General features: G+C 45.8%; 1 protein-coding gene across 1 annotated transcript; it reads left to right on the plus strand.

Moving 5' to 3' along the window:
* Positions 1-3,778: 3,778 nt before the first annotated feature.
* On the plus strand, positions 3,779-20,396 carry SLC48A1 (solute carrier family 48 member 1). The gene is made up of 3 exons (XM_083599824.1): positions 3,779-4,066; positions 15,706-15,873; positions 17,245-20,396. Exons 1-3 carry the CDS (start codon positions 3,928-3,930, stop codon positions 17,379-17,381), a joined length of 444 nt encoding a protein of 147 aa, XP_083455950.1. The 5' UTR covers positions 3,779-3,927; the 3' UTR covers positions 17,382-20,396.
* Positions 20,397-20,824: the final 428 nt, after the last annotated feature.

Genomic DNA, 20,824 nt, shown 5'->3' on the forward strand with positions numbered 1-20,824 from the left:
ATAAAAAATAAAAATACAAAATACAAAAAGCAAATAGGTAAGAAAAAATTAAAAAACAAATCCATTTTTTTTGTATCTTTAAATTCATTAGCTTGTTTCCTTGACCTCCTCACACCTCCCCTTTTTGTATTCCCATTTACATAATCCAGCAAATCCTTACCCTCTTTCATTTATCTTAACTCTATATCTTAACATATTATAACTCTATATTTTCATCCATTATCAATCCATTTTTGCATATTCTTAATTAACTTTGTTGCTAGTGCCACTTATTTTCAATCCAACATCATTTTAACATTCATTAATTTTACAGTGTTTCTGCAGATAATCTTTAAATTTCTTCCAATCTTCTTCCACCAACTCTTCTCCCAGGTCTCGGATTCTGCCAGTCATTTCCGCCAATTCCATATGGTCCATCACCTTCATCTGCCACTCTTCCAGGGTGGGTAAATCTTGTGTCTTCCAATACTTTGCAATAAGTATTCTTGCTGCTGTTGTTGCATACATGAAGAAAGTTCTATCCTTCTTTGGCACCAACTGGCCAACTATGCCCAGGAGAAAGGCCTCTGGTTTCTTCAAAAAGGTATATTTAAATACCTTTTTCATTTCATTATAGATCATCTCCCAGAAAGCCTTAATCTTTGGGCACGTCCACCAAAGGTGAAAGAGTGTACCTTCATTTTCTTTAAATTTCCAACATTTGTTATCGGGCAAATGATATATTTTTGCAAGCTTGACTGGTGTTATGTACCACCAGTATATCATTTTCATAATATTCTCTCTTAAGGCATTACATGCCGTAAATTTCATACCTGTGGTCCACAACTGTTCCCAGTCAGCAAACATAATGTTATGTCCAACATCTTGTGCCCATTTAATCATAGCAGATTTAACCGTTTCATCCTGCGTATTCCATTTTAACAGCAAGTTATACATTCTTGAAAGTATCTTAGCAAAGAGCAAATTTGAACCCCGAGGATGGGGTGACAAAGACTTTTAAAACTTTCCCACCATATCCCAGAATACAGTTCGTACAGCATCATTGCTACGTCATTGCTACATCACTGACATGTCACAAAAGGGGAGGGGTTAACCTTGGCAAACATGTCCAGACAAGTCCTTGGTACAAGATTAGCATAAGCAAACATGTCAGGGCAAGACTCAGATATAAGATTAGCATAGACAATATGTCTTAAGTACCCACCACCCAAAAGTACAATAGAACTTCCTTTGCATGTCTGGAGCCTGAGGCAAGTCAGGTGATGAGATCTGGCTTCCCTTGGCTATCAATGAGCCCAGCAATTGTCACCTCTGGGAACTTCCTGGAGTCCTAACTGGCAAAGGAGATGATTTTATATTATTTTTAAAGCTAGGTAGCTTCCCTGAGCTGTCAAGTTGAAAGGATACATTCAGGCATAATATTTGTAACATTTAACTTTAAAGATGTGCCCCCCTGTAATTTCCTAATAATAATAATAATAATAATAATAATAATAATAATAATAATAATAATAATTTATTACTTGTACCCCACCCATCTGATTGGGTTGCCCCAGTCCACGCAGTCTTCCCCACTCCTCTCCCAGAAAATAAACACTCTTTAGCGATAAAACAAGTATCAATCCAACACTCCTTATCACAGAATCAGAGGAAAGAGCAACCTGCAGAAAACCCAATTTGCCATTTGTTCTTATTCAGCGTTAAAGAGTGCATTAGCCTTTTTTGCAACTGCATCATGCTGCTGCCTCATGTTCAGCTTGTGATCAACTACAATCCCCAAGTCCCCTTTCATATGTACCACTGTCAAGCACTGGGTCATTTTTGCCAAGATGCAACACTTTGCATCTGTTGAATTTCCTTTCCTTTGTTTCAGCTCTTATCAAAATCAATCTGAAATTTATTCCAGTCTTCTGAAGTGCCAGCTACCCCTCTCAGTTTGTGCCATCCACAAATTCAGAACGATTCCCATCAGGCTTTCATCTAAAAATGGATGACAAAATGTACAGAGGTGCTGACTGATTCCAGGACACAGCCCTCAGTGCCGGATTACCAAATAGGCAGAGTAGACACTTTTTAGGCGACAAGGGATCAAAATAAAATGGATTTGATCTTGAAAGTGTGATAGGAATTTTATGGTCTTAGATATATGGTAATGTTCATAACTGCACATACATAGATCAGCACAGGAAGACCAACCTCAAACCATTTTGATTCCTAAACTGACCAAATGTTTTCTCTGCAAGGTCAAAGTGGAAAAGCCTCCCCATTGTCTTTTCCTTTACAAATCCTGTCTTAAGGGTATGTCTGTGTTTGAATAGGGTGTGAGCCTGTGACATGGCCTGGGAACTAAGTATTTATCACTACAAAAGAATGGCCAGGCTACCCAGGAAATCCAATCAAGTAACCTGCCAGACAGGAGATAAACAGCGACAGGAGAAAAACAACATGCAAATGTTCTGTTTTAGACAGCTTTTTTTGTGTGAAGGTGTGATATATCTGAGGGGTGGTCTTAGGTTACACCCCTTCTGTGATGTATGTATGATGTTTCTGGGGGTGGTCTTGATCTACAGGAGGGCAATTTCAAAAGTCTTTATAAGGCCTTGCACACCATTTTTCTGGGTCCTCCTCCTTTCCTGCGTGTGAGGGGAGCACCCTGTTGCAACAGATCAATAAAGATCAAGCTTACTAGCTGCTTTGCTTCCCAATATTCTCTGGTTGGCCTCTGTTATTTTCTCCTACCAATCGGGAACCTATGTAAGGACTGTATATGGGCTCTTGGATACCCCACAAGGGAAAAGGGCAATTTTTGTTTACAACAAAAGAAAATTACAGCCAAGCTTTCTTAGTTCAATAGCCATGGGGCCTCCACAAGGTTTAACCCAGCACTGGCAACCCTTCTGGACACACCCTCAAATCTGCTGAGAAGCCACCAACAAACCATTTCTAAGTAGTTTTTTTGACTCACTGTGAATCCATCTGATGTAACCAGCTTCTTGGCCAAGGTCTCGGGATGGGCTTTATCTGATAGGAAAAGGGATCCCGTGACTCTCCAGACATTGTTAGGCAACAAGTCCCTTATCATTTTGCCATGCTGGTTGAAGCTGATGGAGCATGGATACATATGGGGGGTGGCGCAGTTGACGCTTCTCACTCTGTTTTATTAATCTAGCTCTTATCTGATGTTGGTTTTTGTCTTTAATTTTGTAGTTCGAAGGCGACCCCTTGATTTTGTTTCTTTTTTCATTGAATCTGTAAACTGGCCTTCAGTCCATTCTTTAGCAGAAATGAGGGGATTAAAAGTAACAACTTTAAATTAAAAAAACTAGATACAGTTAAAACGATACAGACTGTATCTAGTTTTGAAATTGTTTGGTGGGTCTTTGGACCGCAATAAAGTTTTGATTTGATACAGGGCGGAATTGAAAAAGACAACCACCACCACTTAGGATTGCAAAGCAGTTAAGAGGAGAGATCTGGGTTCCAATTCACACTTTGAGCCAGTCACTATAGAATCATAGAACTGTCGAGTTGGAGGGCACCCCGAGGGTCATCCAGTCCAACCCCCTGCAATGCTGGAATCTCAGCTCAAGCGTCCACGACTGCTGAGCCTCCAGCCTCTGTTCAAAACCTCCAAGGAAGAGAGTCCTCCTTCCCAGTCGCCCCGCTGCGTTTCGCTGGGCGTCCGCCCCCCCCCCGACCCGGACTCCGGGCAAGTTCGAGGCGCGTCTGGCCGCGAAGCCGAGCCTCCCCCCGGCCGCTGGGCGCCGCTGCCGAAGGGGGCGTCTCCGGCGGGGCGGCGAGGGAGGCGGAGCCGGGGAGGCAGCGGCAGGCAGGCAGGCAGGCGGGCAGGCGGGCGGGCGGCCTGGGACGGGCACCGGCGCAGCGCGCCCTCTCGCTCGCTGGCTCGCTGGCTCGGCTGGCTGGGCGATGGCGGTGACGCGGAAGCTGGGCATCCGCCTGGCCTACTCGGCGGCCGGGAGCGTGTCGGGGCTGTCGGTCTTCCTGGTGTGGAACCTGGCGCCCAGCCTGCGGCAGCCTTACACCGCCGCCGCCGGAGGGCTCTCCGGTAAGACGCGCGCGCGGCCGGGACTCTCTCTCCGCGCAGCCTCGCCTTCCAAGGGACCCCCCTCGATGGCGCCCCCCGGCCCGCAGGGGAAGCCTCTTTCTCCCCGCGCCCTCCCCTTCTCGCCGGGGCTTCGTCGCTCCGCGTCCGCGGCGACTTCGCAGCGCGCAGCCTCTTGCTTGGCTTTTGTGCGGCGGGGCCACAGCTTGAAGGGGGCCTGGGGGACTCTCGGCCACCTAAACTTTCTGAGCAGCCAGAGGAGGGTTATTTGCAAACTGGCCTCGCGGGACAATCCACATTGGATTTATTTCCCCTTCGCTGCCCCAACCGGAGAGCCTTAAAAACAACAACCTAGTGTCCCTACAGTTCTTTCCCCGGGTGCTAAAGGTCACTTGAATTCTTTTAAGTGCTTTTTCTAGTTGTAATACTTATCAGTTGCCCTTGTTGTGAGTATAAATGTGACAAGTTGTAGCTAATCTGTGGTTTTTTAAATTGTTGTTGTTGTTATCATCTGAAGAAGGGACTCGGATGCTATTTATATGGAGAGAGGCGGTACTTGGGATATTACAGTCCTTAGTTAGATTTATCCACCTTACCCCCCACCCCAACAGCTCAGAGTGACATTTTAATTCTTTGCAACCCTGGGACTTAGGCTAAGAGATAGCACCTGGCCCATTGATGCCCAAAGAGCTCCTAGCCTATCCCTGTAACCATTAACAGCACTCTAACATATAAAACAGGGATGCAGAAAAGGGAGGTATGGGGAAGTCGTTGAAACAAGGTTTAAGAAAGAGAGGTTAAGAAATTATATGTGTTTACATGTTTGTTTATTCATGTGTTATGTTGTTAATTGTTAGTTGTTTTGTGTTTTAATATATGTTGTAAAACCAATAAAAATTTATTATAAAAAAAAACAGCACTCTAACATATATTTCAGACTAAAGGCAGTATGATAATTTGTGTGCGGGGAGGGGGAGACAATTATTTTGTTTATTACTGCATTTACAGTGGTACCTCGGGTTACATATGCTTCAGGTTACAGACATTTCAGGTTACAGACTCCGCTAACCCAGAAATAGTACCTTGGGTTAAGAACTTTGCTTCAGGATGAGAACAGAAATCGTGCGGCGGCAGCAAGAGGCCCTATTAGCTAAAGTGGTGCTTAAGGTTAAGAACAGATTCAGATTAAGAACGGACCTCCGGAACAAATTAAGTGCTTAACCCGAGGTACCACTGTATATTGCACCTTTCCTCCAAGAAGCTGTAGGTGCTGTGTGTGAGTCTCCCTCTCCTCATCTTGTCCTTGCAACAACCCTGTGAGGTAGGTCTGGCTGAGAGATGCTGGCTGGCCCAAGATCACCTCTTGGGCAGAATGGGGATTTGAACCCTAGTATGCCAGGTCCTGGTTTGACACTCAGACTGCTGCATCTCACTGGCTGTTAGGCTTTAAAGAGCCACCAGGGCACCTAATATTTAGGATCCAACATTCTACAAAAATATGGATATGTTGATGTTTAAAAATAGCTTGGTTTCGGCATGAAATTGTTAGCAGCTTTGTACTACCAAGTAGCAGTTTTAAGACAGGGCTTAAAAGAAAGGAATTTCAGCACTTGGCACCTGTTGAACTCAAGGCCACTCGAAGCATGACTTCTTCTCCCTGCATGTAGAAATGCAGTTGCATGCAGCCTGTTTGTGGTTTGCAATCCATGTATTTTCCTGATGCCTTTTTGAATACGTTCTTCCTCTTTGTCCAGCATCACAATTGTCTCTTGTAGGCAGGCAGCGTGGAGAAATCCGTGTGTCTCGTATAATTGTCATGTCATGTCAGGGTACAGCATGGCGTGATGGGATTTTGGCTACTTTCTTTTTGTACTTCTGTGGTAGTTGTCAGGGCAACTGTCACCCTCTCATTATCACCTTCATGAGAATCACATTCATTTTCTTTCTTTCTTTTACCCCCAGTGAATTTCTGAACATGGTTCTGAAAGCACTGATGATGAACCGGTTTAAACCAGAGAGATTTGGGACTTGAAGGAGCACAAGTTCAAATCCCAGCTTCTCTGACTTTGTGACATTGGTGACACTAATCCCTTGGCCTTGGCTATCCTGTCTGTAAAATGGGAACCAGAATAACCAGTCCTGGAAGGGATGGGGATGACTCAGGTGCTGCCTTTGGAGCCTAGAAATGTTTTTCAGTACCTGATCATTATTACCCTGTTAGGACAGATATTAAGTTAAATGAGAAGCACGGTAAAACAAATTGCATTGTAATAGAAAAAACTTGACAGTCGTCTCTGAAGGATTGATGACTTTGTTTATTTGGGGAAAGGCAGCTGCCATTTAATTACCGTATTTTTTGCACCATAACACTCACTTTTTTCCTCCTAGAAAGTAAGGGGAAATGTCTGTGCGTGTTATGGAGCGAATGCCTGCGGGTGGCGGGGGGGGGGGATCTGCTGCAGTCGTGAGCAGAGGATCCATGGTTCCCCTTCCTTCCCTCCTCTGTGGTTACAAAGCATGGATCCACATGGATCCTCAGGATTTTTGCATTGGGCTACTCCAAACTCACTGTCAGATCACATGTCTGTGGCCACAGCATGAACCACAAAAATCATATATCCACTATTTCGTTTAGAATATTTTTTTCTTGTTTTCCTCCTCTAAAAACTACGTGCGTGTTATGGTCTGGTGCGTGTTATAGAGCGAAAAATACGGTACATTTTATTTATTTATTTATCCAGTTTGTACACCACCCTTCATCCATAGATCTCAGGGTGGTTCACAGCATAAAAATAAAAGATAAAAACAGATAAAAACACTACACTACACACACACACACACACACACACACAAAATAACCACCCCCTCCCACCCACACATTTAAAAGGATTGAGGAATTTAGCCAGCCATATTCATTTCTTTTTTTCCTCCATATTCATTTCTTTATTAAGTACATATGAAGCTCCTATATAATAATAATACATTTTTATTTATATCCCGCCCTCTGAAGCCGGGCTCAGAGCGGCTAACAACAGTAAAATAACATAGTATACATAAAATCACAATCAATTTATTGAAATACATTCTAAAATCAATTCAGAGTCAAATTAATGGCAACCATTGGGCTAGAGTTCTATGAGGATTACCAAAGGAGGGGGTCAGAGTGTGCCTTGGCAGGACTGTATATACAGAAGGACTGTATATACAGAGTTAGACCTTTGTTCCATCTTCCGCAGTACAGTGGTACCTTGGTTTGCAACCGCTTTGGATTACAACCGTTTTGGATTACAACCATGTCAAACCCGGAAGTGTGTGTCCCTTTTTTTTCATTCCAACCCATTTTTTTAAATTACAACCAATCTTTTTTGGGAGGCCCCATTGGCAAAAGTGTTCCTTGGGTTAGAACCTGTTTTGGTTTACAACCGGACCTCCGGAATGGATTATGGTTGTAAACCAAGGTACTGTACTGTACTGTCTACTGTTACTGGCAGCGAATCTTTAGGGTGTTGCCTTTTCCAGTCCCCAGATCCTTCAAATCTATTTTGATCCTGAGACTGAGGTTGGAGACCTGCATGCAAAGCATGAGCTCTACCATTTGTCATATATAAACGGCTGCTTATATATTGCCACTAATCCTTACGAGCTATTAGAATGTGTTGTGTTCTGAGTCGAGAACCCGTGGCCCTCCAAATATTGTTAGAACACCAGCCCTGATCAGCAGTGGACAGGGATGACGGCGTTGCCGGCCAATAGCACCCACCCCTTTTGGACCTCAGCATGCAGGTAGGTGTGGGCTTGATATTTGGAGGCAGAAGGCCAGAAGCAAATCTAGACACCATCCTGGAGTTTATGCCTTCATCCTGGCTGGGTGTTCTGGCCCTCACTGGTGGTGGGAATCCCACAGGCCTGCACATGTCTGTGTGCAATGTGACTATGGCCACGTTCACAACATACATTTAAAGCACAATGATGCCATTGACATCACTGTACTTTCCAGTGCTCCCTGTGAAGAGGGATTGTTTGGTAAGTCACTCTGGAAATCGTAGTTCTGAGAGGGCACCTGGGCTCTCCTAACAAGTCACAGCGCTCCTTTGGGAGGGGAAGGTGGTATCACGGTGCTTTAAATGTATGACATGAGTGTGACTTTGTGCAAAATCCGTAGAGAATGCAGGAGAACCCACCCATTAATGAGCTTTTCCCCATCTGCCATGTCTAGCATTCTGACAGTTGGAAGTAAATTTTGCTAGGTTGCAGTCTTCTGTCTTAAGACGCCGTGAGCTGCAAGTGAAAGCTTCCTGCTGAACCTCTGGGCTGTGGAGTGCCTTAGCTGGGAGCCATGCCCAGGCGGGGAATCTTATACGCTGTATCAGAGCTTGGGTTGGTTTGGCAGTGCAGAGGCATGCCAGTTAAAACATGTTTCGGTTTGGGGTTCTTTTATGAAATCATTTTTATTAGTTTTACAAATACAAACTATAAATGAACACAAACTAGTAAAAACATATCTATATAAAGAGATTCCCCGAATCTCAAGACTTCCCCCCATCTCCTCCATGGGGGTCTCATTTTAAACATCTACAACTGCATATTCATCCGTATCAAGCCATATTGTCCATAATAATTTTTACACTACAAGTTAGTCAAAATCTTGCTCTTGTTTCCATTTGCTTACAGTGGTCTCCTAAATAACTTATAATTTTTCCCACTCTTTTATAAAGTTTTTATCCTTTTGATTTCTGAGTTTTCCAGTCAGCTTTGCCATCTCGGCAAAGTCCATCAGCTTGGCTTGCCATTCTTCTCTGGTAGGGACTTTGTTTTCTTTCCAGTTCTGGGATAATAACATCCGGGTGGCCGTTGTTCCATATATAAAGAGTATTTTCTGCTCCTTTGGTATGTCAGTACCTGTAATTCCTAATAAAAAAAGCTTCTGGTTTCTTAACAAAAGTTATTTTAAGCATTTTTTAATTTCATTATATATCATCTCCCAGAATGCTTTTATTACCTTACAAGTCCACCACATATGATAAAAGGTACCTTCTTTTTCTTTACATTTCCAGCAGATATTTGAACTTGTCCTATACATTTTTGCTAACTTAAAGGTAAAGGTAAAGGGACCATTAGGTCCAGTCATGGCCGACTCTGGGGTTGCGGCGTTCACCTCGCTTTATTGGCCGAGGGAGCTGGCGTACAACTTCCGGGTCATGTGGCCAGCATGACTAAGCCGCTTCTGGCGAACCAGAGCAGCACACGGAAATGCTGTTTACCTTCCCACTGGAGTGGTACCTATTTATCTACTTGCACTTTGATGTGCTTTCGAACTGCTAGGTTGGCAGGAGCAGGGACCAAGGAATGGGAGCTCACCCCGTCGCGGGGATTCGAACCACCGACCTTCCAATTGGCAAGTCCTAGGCTCTGTGGTTTAACCCACAGTGCCACCTGCATCCCTTTGCTAACTTAGTAGGAGTCAAATACCACCGGTACATCATTTTCATATAATTTTCTTTCAGTGTACAATGTGTCGTAAATTTCAAATCTGATTTCCATAACCTTTCCCAATCTGCCATCTGAATATTATGTCCCAAATACTTTGCTGACTTGACTTGTTCATCTTTTGTAGGCCGCTCTAAAAACCAAGCTATACATTTTAAATAATGATTTAACATTATTTTCTAACAAATCTTTTTGAAATCTTGATAATTCACAACTAAAACCTTTCTTTTTATCTATCTTAAATATATCATTTAATTGGTGAAACTGTAACCAGTCCATTATTAAATCCCTTATCTAATCATAATCTTTTAGTTTCACCAGCTCTCTATATGTCAACCAATTAATTCTCATATTCGCTTTTTTCAAAGATATTACTTCTAAAGGGGAAAGCCACCAAGGTGTTTTTGGCTTTTTCCCATACCAGAAAGATTGATTTTCTTATTAGATGATTCTGAAAACCTTTATGCACCTGAGCTTTCTCATACTATAAGTATGCATGCCATCCAAATCTGTTTTCATGTCCTTCCAAATCTATTATATCTGCCTTTTTCAATATTATCCATTCCCAGAGTCAGCAAAGACAGGATGCCTCATAATAAGGTTGTGCTGTAATAAACCTCTTTGCTCTCTGCCTCCACAGTTGGAGGCAGCAAGGCTTCTGATCCCAGCTGCGGGAAACCACAGGAGGGAAGAGTGCTTGTGCTCAGATCCTGCTTGCTGGTTTCCCACAGCTTGGCAAAGGTGAGAACAGGGCTGGCCTGATCCAGAAGGCTCTTCTTTTGTTCATATGTGTTCTCTACAGCTCAGTAGTTTACAGATATGTTGAAGCTTGTTTTAATGAAACGGTTGCACTTCTGCTCAGCAATTTTAGGATATTAAGCAGTTTAGTTGCTTTTAATCAACTAAATAAGTGGTTGAGGGGGAAATCCATGAGCTGTGCTCCTTCAGACAGCTGATGGCAGCTCACATGACTGAATGCTGATCCATCCATACAAAGCAAATTCCTTCCACATAGAAAAGGACTTTTGGGTAGGAGTGTATTTTGTAAAGGAGCATCAGAGCCCTTTCCTGCAGCCTGAAGGAGTGCAAGACCATGAGAACCAAGGCGCCTCCTCTTGACCTGTGTGCTGACTTACATTATCCTACCTAACTAGGCGCTGCCCCCACCCAGTTTCAGACTCTGATCAAAACTCTTACTTCAGGAGGTCTTCGCACCCTGAATGCACCTCAAATGTTTTACATTTTGTTTTAGTTTGTGAAGTTTGTGAGGTTTTATATTCTTGAGGTTTTAAATGATGTATATTGTATGGGGTTTTTTTTATTATTGTACACTGCTTTGAGACCTACGTGGTGTGAATAGCTCCATAATGGCCAGGGATTAGGAGTCCAGTCTCCTCTGGAAAGGCCACAGTTTCCTCATAGCTGCTTTATGCGATGGGAGCTCCCCTCAGATCTCAAGGAAGTGCCCCACTGAATTGGGGAGTGGAGCCCTGGAACGCGGAAGCCGCTCTCCTGATTCTTGGAATGAACCTGCAGGATGATGACCTTCATTCTTAAGAAGCTTTTTTTGCTATTTTTAAGTCAGGCAGGTAGTTCAGTTGATTGGATAAAGCAAGGCTTTGGATTAAGATCTTCTCCAAAGGGAGACGTTGCCAGACAAGTGGATAAAAAGTTCAATGTGGATGTGAAAGATGGGAGAAGCAAACAACAGTGTGTGCTGTGCAAAAGTGGGGGATTGCATCGTGTACAGGGCACACTCCTTTCAAGCTGGCCTGTTCTCTGAGCACTGCTTGTTTTGTAGCAAGATGGTTCCTGTTATTCAAGGGATTGGGTCAGGGATGGGCATCCCGTGGCCTTCCAGGTGTTTTTATTAATTATTACATTTATGTAGCACCTTTGTCTTCCAAGGAACTCAAGGTGTACATGGTTCTCCTCTTCTCTACTTCAATCTCACAACAACTCTGTGAGGTAGGTTAGGCTAAGAGATGGCAACTAACCCAAGGTCACCCAGTCACCCCGACCACACATCAGGCTGGCTGGGACGGAGGAGATTTGGAGCCCAACAGCACCTGGTTAGGTAGATGGCAGCATTCTGTAAAACCAGAAAATATTGTCTACTTGGGACCTAAATGTATAATAAGCATGTGCAACTGTAGAAAAGTTAGGCATTGTGAAATACCTGGAATGAGGCCTTGGAGAGTTGTTAGCAGTCAGTGTAGACTGAATGGGGAATCTGTATATGCAGTTGGACTCCAATTGCCAACAGCCTCCAGTAGAAGGTTGCTTTATATGCTCATATGTAAAATTCTCTGCAAAGAAATGCTCCCTGTGTGGGTGGGAGAAGAGGCTTCCCGGATGGCACTTCAGCGTTAGACTGCGTGCATCTCATCACTCCCAGGACTTACTCGTCAAACCTGATGCCACATTGGTGAAGGTTCTGTGTGAAATCTCCTTTCAGTTTTGCCTTCAGGCTCACTTCTTAGCCACTGCTGTGCCAAAGGGTGCCTTCACACAGTCAAAGCTGTTAATCCAGCTGGCTGCTTTGGTGATTTCTAACAGCCACAGTTGCCGGCAGGAACACATGGTGAGAACTGGGGGCATTGCAGGAGCCCTGGGGCTCAAATTAGGCTATTGCTGGAGTGTTGATGCTCAAATTGGGGGTGTCTCTGACAGCTGGAGCTTTAGAGGGGCAAAGATTTATCAGGAGGCATGATCTTGAAGGTTGTTTTTGGCAGGGTGCATGAAAATGTGAAGGAGGCAAGGCTGCTTCTGTCTTGAGCAATGATCTCAAACGTTTCTTGTTCCGTTTCAGGAATGCAGGCCGAGACTTTACCAAGAAATGAGTCCGGGTGCAAGGCTGCATGGGTGTGGGCCAAAAGGATCACTGTCTTTAGGGATAGGGGGCAGTGCTGGGTTGCAGAATGGTTCCTCCCTTGAATGCCTTCCTCCCCCTTTCCAGCCAGGCAGTTGCTGATGTCACTTATCTCATTCCAGCATTCAGAAAAGGACCAAAAGAAACACAAAAAAGTTCAAAACAACTGTATTGTGGATCTGCCCAGTTGAGCCTGCCAAGGGTTTGTTTGTCCTGGATCTGGACCAAATAGATCATGCTCAGCTGAAAATGTTGGAATGGAATTATACGGCTTTAGTAGAAATGTTATAAGGAATTAAGCATAAATAAGTACTATAGTATTAATGGAAAATAAGGTTAAAATATGTTAAGATAACCATATGACAGAAAATAGAGAAAGATGGAAAGGATTTGCTGAAATAATTAATAGAAATGGAATACAAAAAGGGAGGTGAGAGGAGGTCGATGAAACAAGGGAATGAAAGAGAGGGTATTGAGATGGTATGATGTGTGTTTTTTGAATTGTTTTTGCTCTCGTTTTGTTTAATGTGTTAATGTTGTGTTGTGTATTGTTTATATATTGTACTGTATTGTTTTTTCTTTCTTTCGCTTTTTCTTTTTTTCTTTTCTTTTCTCCTTTTTGTAAGGTTTAAAAGTAATAAATATTAATATTTTTTTTTAAAAAAGATCATGCTCAGCTGAACAGCCTTCTCACAATTGCTTGTTGTCCCCAGGGGTCAGGTAGCAGGAAGACACAGAGGAGGCATTTGTTCACTCCAGATGTTTTGCAGGGGGAGGGTTGCCACCACTCTGCCCCAGTGGGGTGATAGGACGGCCTAGATAACAAAGACCCTAAACCCCAATCTGAGTGTTGGAGAACTGGAAAGGTCTTTAATGCTGTTACTAGCAGTGCCTTCAACCCTGTGCCTAGTTTGTCAGGGTTAATTCAATTTTGGAGGCTGCTGTGCAGAGTTCTCGTTTTGCCCAGCATTTTCTGCCAAGTCACTCTGAAGACTTCCCTTCCAAAGATTCCTTTGCAAAGTCATGGTTTTTGGGAAGTGCAGCGTCAGGTGTCCCCTAACACAAGGAGGCAGCCTTGGGTGCTGAATTAGTTTCTGACACGTGAGGGGGAGCCTCTGACCACACACACTTCCTGCTGAGAGAAGCAGCCTCTGGAATGAATCTGCATTTTTTAAAAAAACATCCATATTAATTAAATGTAGACCAGAAGCTTGTTTCTTTTTCTTTTTCTTTTCTTTTCTTGGTTTGTCAGCAATGTTGCAAATACTATTTTTTAATTTTTTTTAAAAAAAGATTTTCTGATTTACAAAGGTATGTGCAATGTCTCTCTCTCTCTCCCTCCCTCCCCCCCCCTCTCTCTCTCTCGTATTTTTTTTCCAGGTAACTTTTTTTTTTTTTTTTTACAAATCGGTTTCATTTGTTGAGACATTAGGAAGAATAGGGGGAAAGAGGTGGAGGGGAGAAAGATGGGTGGGGGTAGGGTCGGGTGGTGATGTTTCTATTTTACTTAATATATGTGGGGTTTTGTGTCAGCGTTGCTTGTGCAGGTTCTCTGCTGTTCACTTGTGTTCCTTTGGTGGTGAGAGAGGTTGGGGTTGGCCTAGGGTGTGGCTGTTCGTTTGTGGTTGGCTGTGGTGGTCTTTGTGTTCAGAAGCCTGTGTTTCTGTAGCCTCTCTGTGGAAATTGGCACCTGCAATCTGGGAAGTTCCCCTTCTTCAGAGCTGGCAAAGCACTGCTGAACTTCCTGTTTCCCCACCCCTTAAAACTTGCAGGAATCCTGTCTTATTGCACATCCATGGTTCTTCCAGAACAGCCCTTGCCAACCTTGTGCTCTCCAGTTCCTTTGGACTACAGTTGCCATCACAGCCACTGGGCAGGACTGATGGGATTTGGAGTCCAGCAGCATCTCCAGGGGCACATTCCACGCTAGACTTCCCGCTTGGGGTGGGTGTAACAATTATGCCAGGGCTGGGGGATCCCTGTCTCTCCAGATATTGCTGGACTGCAGCTGCCTTCATCTTTTGGCCAGGCCAGCAGGGGCTGATGGAGTTGGAGTCCAACGTTACCTGGAGGGCCAAAGGTTCCCCTGCCCTGGTCTGAAGACACCTGGTTTGAGCACCAGAGATGCAATGCCAAAATCACATCAGTGCACATAATACAAGCCATTCAGACAGAGTAACCTCTTTTGGCTGGCTGAACTGGTAAAAGTGGATGCCCCCCCACCCTCAATTTCCCCTCTTGTAAGGATAAAAACTCCTGGTTGTAGGAACAGTGATCACCTCCATGCTGCTTCTCAAAGCTCAGGGACTTTTACATAGGTTTGTCTTCAAACCTGTGTTTGATCCCTCAGTACATCCCTGAAACAGCTGCAGATCTTGCACTCAGCCCCCCCCCCCCGCCCAGTGCTGATGGCTGTCTGCAGCGCTGTTTCTCACCACAGGAGGGCATTCCTTACACTGTGTCCTCTCCCTGATTTTATTTGAAGTGGTGAGATCTAAAGGTGTGCACTAATCCAGAATATGGCAGCTAGACTGGTGACTGGGAGTGACTGCCGACACCATATAACACCGGTCCTAAAGGATCTTCACTCGCTCCCATTATGTTTCCAAACACAATTCAGTGTTGGTGCTGACTTGTAAAGCCCTAAACAGCCTCAGCTCAGTATAACTGAAGGAGCGTCTCCACCCCCATCGTTCAGCCTGGACACTGAGGTCCTCCTCTGAAGGTCTTCTGCTGATTCCCTCACTGCAAAAAGTGAAGCTACAGGGAACCAGGCAGAGGGCCTTCTCAGTAGTGGCACCCACCCTGTGGAACGCCTTCCCATCAGATGTCAAGGAGATGAAGAATTACACAACTTTTAGAAGATATCTGAGGGCAGCCCTGCATTGGGAAGTTTTTAATGTTTCACGTTTTACTATGTTTTTATATGTGCTGTAAGCCGCCCAAAGTGGCTAGGGAAATAATAAAATTATTGTTATTATTATTACTACTACCTATTGTGGAGGAGAACCACAATAGGTGTTTGGTGGGTTTTTGAAAAATATTTTTTCCTGCTCAGACTTTTCTGTTCTGTTTAACGGCAGTGTAGTGCCCTCCAGCTGTTTCTTGACTCCAACTCCCATCATCCTCAGCACAGCCAATGGTCAAGGGCTGATGGGATTTGGAGTCCAGCAGCAGCCACAGTCTCCCCACTCCTGGCCTAAGACCTGTGTGGAGATGAATGATCTGCCCTGCAGTTCGTTTTGCCATTGCTCTTGATTCTTCTCCTTCTTTGCTCCCCCAGGGGTGCTGGCTCTCTGGACCCTGATCACACATGTGATGTACGTGCAGGATTACTGGAGGACGTGGCTGAAAGGCTTGAGGTTCTTCCTCTTTGTCGGCGTTCTCTTTGGTATCATCTCTCTGGTGGGCTTCTGCACATTCCTGGCCTTGGCCATCTCACAGCATCAGTGTAAGTTGGGGGGCATTTGCTGTTCGGCTATAGCAAGAGCTGAGTAGGTTCTGTGTGGCCCCAAAAGCAAAACAAGCAAAATCAAAATTTTGCTCCCCGAAAATGCTGTATTCTGCAGTCCATAATCCTCAGTGGCAGAACACTTGTTTTGCTCACAGAAGGTCCTTGGTTCAGTCCCTGGCATCTCCAGTTGAAAGGATCACCCAGCTGCAGTGGGGGTGGAATGGACCTTTTGCCTGAGGCTTTGGTGACTCGCTGTTGGAAAGAGCAAGCTGCACTGAGCTCGATGGGTCAGTAGACTGGCTTGGTCGAAGGCAAATTGGCATGTGCAAAAGATAGAGGGATGAGCCACAGTTGCTGCTTTGTATGCAGAATGTCTCAGGTTCTGAGCTGGGTATCTCCAGCCAGAAGAATCTTAGGGAGCAGGGCTCCAAAATGTCTCTGTGGCTAAGAATTTACAGAAGGATGGCCCAACTTTTTATACCAAGTGGGCTGCAAGAGTGTTTTGAACCCACAGGCCGCACACTGCCTGGTTGTGGAGGTGGGGAGAGCAAGGCCAAATTTGGACCTTCCCAAAGGTGGATAAATGAGGCTCTGGGCTTTGGGAAGGAGGCACGAGGCTCTGGCAGGGTCCTAGAGCCCTCCCTCCCTCATTTTCAAAGCTGGGAAAGCACTAACTGGGCTTTGGGAAGGTGGAGGGAAGACTCTAGGACCCTGTCAGAGCCTTGTGCCTCCTTCCCAAAGCCCAGCGTCTCACCTGCCCAACTTTCGGAAGGTGGCATGCTGAGGGCCGCCAGAAAATGCGTTGAAGGCCACATGTGGCCCTTGGGCTGCGCATTGGACCAGCCTGATTTACATGGATGCTACTGTTACGAATAGACAATACTGGGAGAGATGGACTAGCAGGAGTCCAACTGAGAATAAGAGAAGGTCATATATTCCCATTCACATTACTTAGTGTTTCAATGTGTACTGGGGAGGGGAATTTGTTGGGGAACCTGCCTTGAAGGGGGATCCACTTTAGCTTCAACTTGGAGCCAAGGGGAGCTTTGCTTTTGCTTCTGAAGCTTCAGGTGCCGGCCTTCCAAAATGCAGGGAAAGGGATCCTGCGCACCCTCCTGCTACTGCAACTCCCATCACCCCTGACTATTGTCTGTGCCGGCCGGAGCTGAAAGGAGCAGGAGCCAAGCATCACCAGGAGGGTCTCAGGTTCCCCATCCTGCCTGGCGATTCCCATAGGAGGCATTTATTCTATTGGCTTCCTTTGGCTGTGGCAACTCATCCAGTGGAGTCTTCAGTAATGAGCAAGGGAGGCTCTGTTCTCTCTCTCTTTTGTTTAACATTATTAATGGTGCTTGTTCTTCTTTTTAGCCCTGAAAGACCCAAAGAGCTACTACCTGTCCTGTGTCTGGAGCTTCATCTCCTGGAAGTGGGCCTTCCTCCTCAGCTTGTACTCCCATCGGTACAGGAATGAGTTTGCAGACATCAGCATTCTCAGTGACTTCTAATAAAGACCCAGACTTTTAAACTCCAGCAAGGAGAGGAGGCACATGGAAGGAGGGGAGGCCCCCTCTGGACAGACCCTAGCAGGAAGGTGCTGGCAAGGAGGACGACCCCTAGGAGGCCGAGAGCAGGAGCCGGCGTCCACCTCTGCTCCCCCCCCCTCTGCTGGCTTCCGTAGGCGCTCTCCCTTATTCCATTTAGCCTGTCGCTCTGGCTTGCACCCTCAGTCTCGTGCGTATGTGTGTGTTTTTAACTTTCACCAGCGTTTTGTTCCAGCTTGGAGGGATGGTTCAAGGTCCACAGCAAGACCCAAGGTTCTGGTCCAAGTCCTCCTGGGCCCAATACATTTCCCTCTTGTACTTTGGAGTGGTGGGGAACAACATGAAGGCTGAAGAAACAGGCAGAGCCACCATCGCCACCCATAGCCGTTGTCTTGTTGCCGCCTGCCGGGTGTGTGGCGAAGGCCCAAGGAGGTGAAGAAAGGAAGGGACTCCTTTCACAGAGAGATATATTTTCATAAGCGCAAGGCACAAATCCATTTTAAGAGGAAACTATTTTGAACAGAAGCCCTGACCCCGTTGTCGTCTTGCTGTTGCTCATGGCTTTTGAGGCAGGAAGAACGTAGGGAGTTTTGTGCCCAAAATAGTCCCCCTGCCCCCAGTTCTTCTCCTGGCTCCTTTATATTGTTGGGTTTGATGTTTCAGAGTCAGATTCAGACCAGGGATGGGGAAGCTGCGGTGCTTCAGCTGCTGTTGGGCTCCAACTCCCAACTGCCTCAGCCAGCATGGCCAGTGGGCGGGGATGCTGGGAGTTGTAGTCCAACAACAACGGGTGGACCACGAGTTCCCCATACCTGGCTCAGGTGAAGCTGTGTGACTGTGCTGACACTGTCCCTGCTGTTGAGGGTTAGCTCTATGGAATTTGGAAGGGACATAAAACACCCTTCAAACCCCACAGCCCAGCCCCCCTTTTAAGGGTCAGCTGCTAATGTGTTCCTTGTATCCATTGTCTAAAACTGTTACATTATAAAGCAGAAACAAAGCATTTATTTAGACTCTAATGCTCCAGTCAGTTCTGAGTGTGTCATCTGTGTCTCACACATATGTTTGGACCAAAATACGTAATTAGCCACTTGGCTCTTGCACGTGGGAGTGAGTGGATGGGTCAGTGGAAGAAGAGGTTTCATGCCTGAGGATTGGGGGTGGCTGGGGTACCCCTGTGCCCCTTCGCCCCAAAAGCTCTTGGACTCAGCTCCCAACAGCCCCCAGCCAGTATGGGGTCAGGAATTATGGGAGTTGGAGTCTAGCGGTAACGGGGGGGCCACTGAAACCCTCCCCCCCATCAATTGAAAATGGACTTCGACTAAGGAATTCCAAGATAGCCACTGGTGGTTGCATTAAATAGCATCACATCTGCATTTTATTATTGTAACACTTAGCCTTTTAAGATCAAGCCTGGCCGGGAGCAGAGCTGGTTCTATGCAATGGGTGTGATCTTGTAAGAAGGAATGGGTTCTCGGAATCTCTCTGCGTCACTTGGATCTGAATTGTTGCATCTGAACACCTGTGAGGGTTTCCCACTGCGCTCTTAACCCAGAACCTTTTGCTAGTACCAGATTCTGTGGTGCCATTTCTCTTCTCCACCCCCCGGCTCACACCTTTTCCCTTTGCAGTGCTGATCTTTCCGTTGGGCACAGAGGGCTTGCTGAGTGCTTCCCATCTCTTCTCAAACAGAGAGCTGTACCCATCAGCTTGTGTCTGGTAACCTAGGTCTCATCCAAACTAGGCCTGATGGACGCACTGCCTGGATTTCTTAACATAACCTTAAACTTGACAATGTGACTAAGGGATGGATCCACTCTATATAAACCTTTTACATCCTTATACTCTGAGTGTGGACCCTGCACACTGGATGCTCCCCAGGTATTTAAGTGGTGGCTGGCCCTTGTTGTTTCTCGGTTTGCCTGGAAGCAACTTGATGAGAACCAAGTGTCCCCTTTGGAGATGCAGGAGTTGTTCACCCACTGAATGTGAGCTTATTGCAGATAAGCTTATTGCACTTTGTAACAGCTTCATTGTTTTTAAAATGGGCATCTCAACGGCCTCAGAAGTAGATCTTAAGAGATTGGCAGGGTAATGCAGGCACAGCTATTTGTAAAGGTATGGTAACTCGGACCCAAACCATTTAGGACTTTAGAACTCATCCCCATCAGTTTGAATTGGGCCTAGAAACAAGCGGTGCAGTGTGATGCTCCAACTTCCTGCCCACAACCAGGAGCTGGTGAGCAGCATTCTTTGCCAGCTTTACGTTTCTGAACCATCTCCAATGACAGCCCCATGTGGAGCACGTGATGATGTCCACTGATTGTCCCCTCCTGAAAACAAGAAACTTTGAGAAGCACAGAAGAAAATTGGTGGCTGCCTATTGTTATCTATTTGCAAATGCAGGAGAAGCAAAAGGGCAAACCCTGTTGCCTCGTGGCCCGTTTAATGGAATGAGGGGCAAGCAGGGATAATGAGAGAGCGGGTGACTAGCTAAAGAGGACTTGGCCACTGGTGAAAAATAATCTGCCACACCAGCAGGGGAAGTCAGTGGTCCATCTGTAGTGCATGCAGGTGTAGGCAGGCAACAGGGTGCTCTCCAGGTGCTGGACTCCAGCTCACATCAGCTGCAGCCAGCATGGGCACTGGCCAGGCATGATGGGAGCTGGAGTCCAACAGTATCTGGAGGGCTTGAGGTTGGCCACCCCTACCTTCTGTCCTTTGCTCTCCATGGAAACTTTGGCCCTCGGCTCATTAGGGGATGGGACCTTGTGATGTTGCCCTGCTTTTGCAGTACAATTCATAGGCTGCTTTCTGTTCCCCTGCTTCAGCCCTTGGAAATAACTTTTACCAGCGTGTGTTTTGTTCTCCCCTCTGTGTGTGCGCACGCGATATTGGGGAGTCAGTGCACAAACGGCTTGCCTGGGAGAAGACTGTCCACATGCCACTTTTGTTATAAATAAAGGGGGGGAAACAGTACAAGGTGTCTGGCTGTATTTCTTGCAGAGGGAAGCCAAGAGGGGTGCGGGTGGGTGTGGGTGTGAGACAGAGAGAGAGGCAGAGGGAGGGAGAAACCCCTGTGGCAGGGGAGCTCCTGAGTCAAGCAAGTGTGTGTTTTTGCCCCCCTGGTAAGAACTGGTCTAGTACACACATGGTCTTGGTTACCTGTCTGAAGCTGTCAGTGGATTTGGCTGCAGGGAACTCATGGCATCAGTAAATTCACACAAATTCCTTTTTCTTATTGGAGCAGAACAACTTCAAACAGCCTTTGAAGAGCTTAGAATCTCAGATATGACAACAAGGGTGTGTGTGTGTGGAGAGCTTCCAGTCCTTTAGTTCTGCTGTCCTCAACCTGATGCCCTACAGCCAGCTGGAGGGCACAGGGTTGGGGCAGGCTGGTCTGGTTT

This window comes from Podarcis filfolensis, assembly GCF_964270895.1.
Source record: "Podarcis filfolensis genome assembly, chromosome: 2".
In the NCBI taxonomy this organism is placed as follows: Eukaryota; Metazoa; Chordata; class Lepidosauria; order Squamata; family Lacertidae; genus Podarcis; species Podarcis filfolensis.

Excerpts from the sequence above, each read along its gene's own strand:
- SLC48A1 (XM_083599824.1), top strand. The coding sequence starts at position 3,928 with ATGGCGGTGACGCGGAAGCTGGGCATCCGCCTGGCCTACTCGGCGGCC. Across the intron at positions 4,067-15,705 it reads CGCCGCCGGAGGGCTCTCCG|GGGTGCTGGCTCTCTGGACC; the intron begins GTAAGACGCGCG and ends TTGCTCCCCCAG. Across the intron at positions 15,874-17,244 it reads GGCCATCTCACAGCATCAGT|CCCTGAAAGACCCAAAGAGC; the intron begins GTAAGTTGGGGG and ends TCTTCTTTTTAG.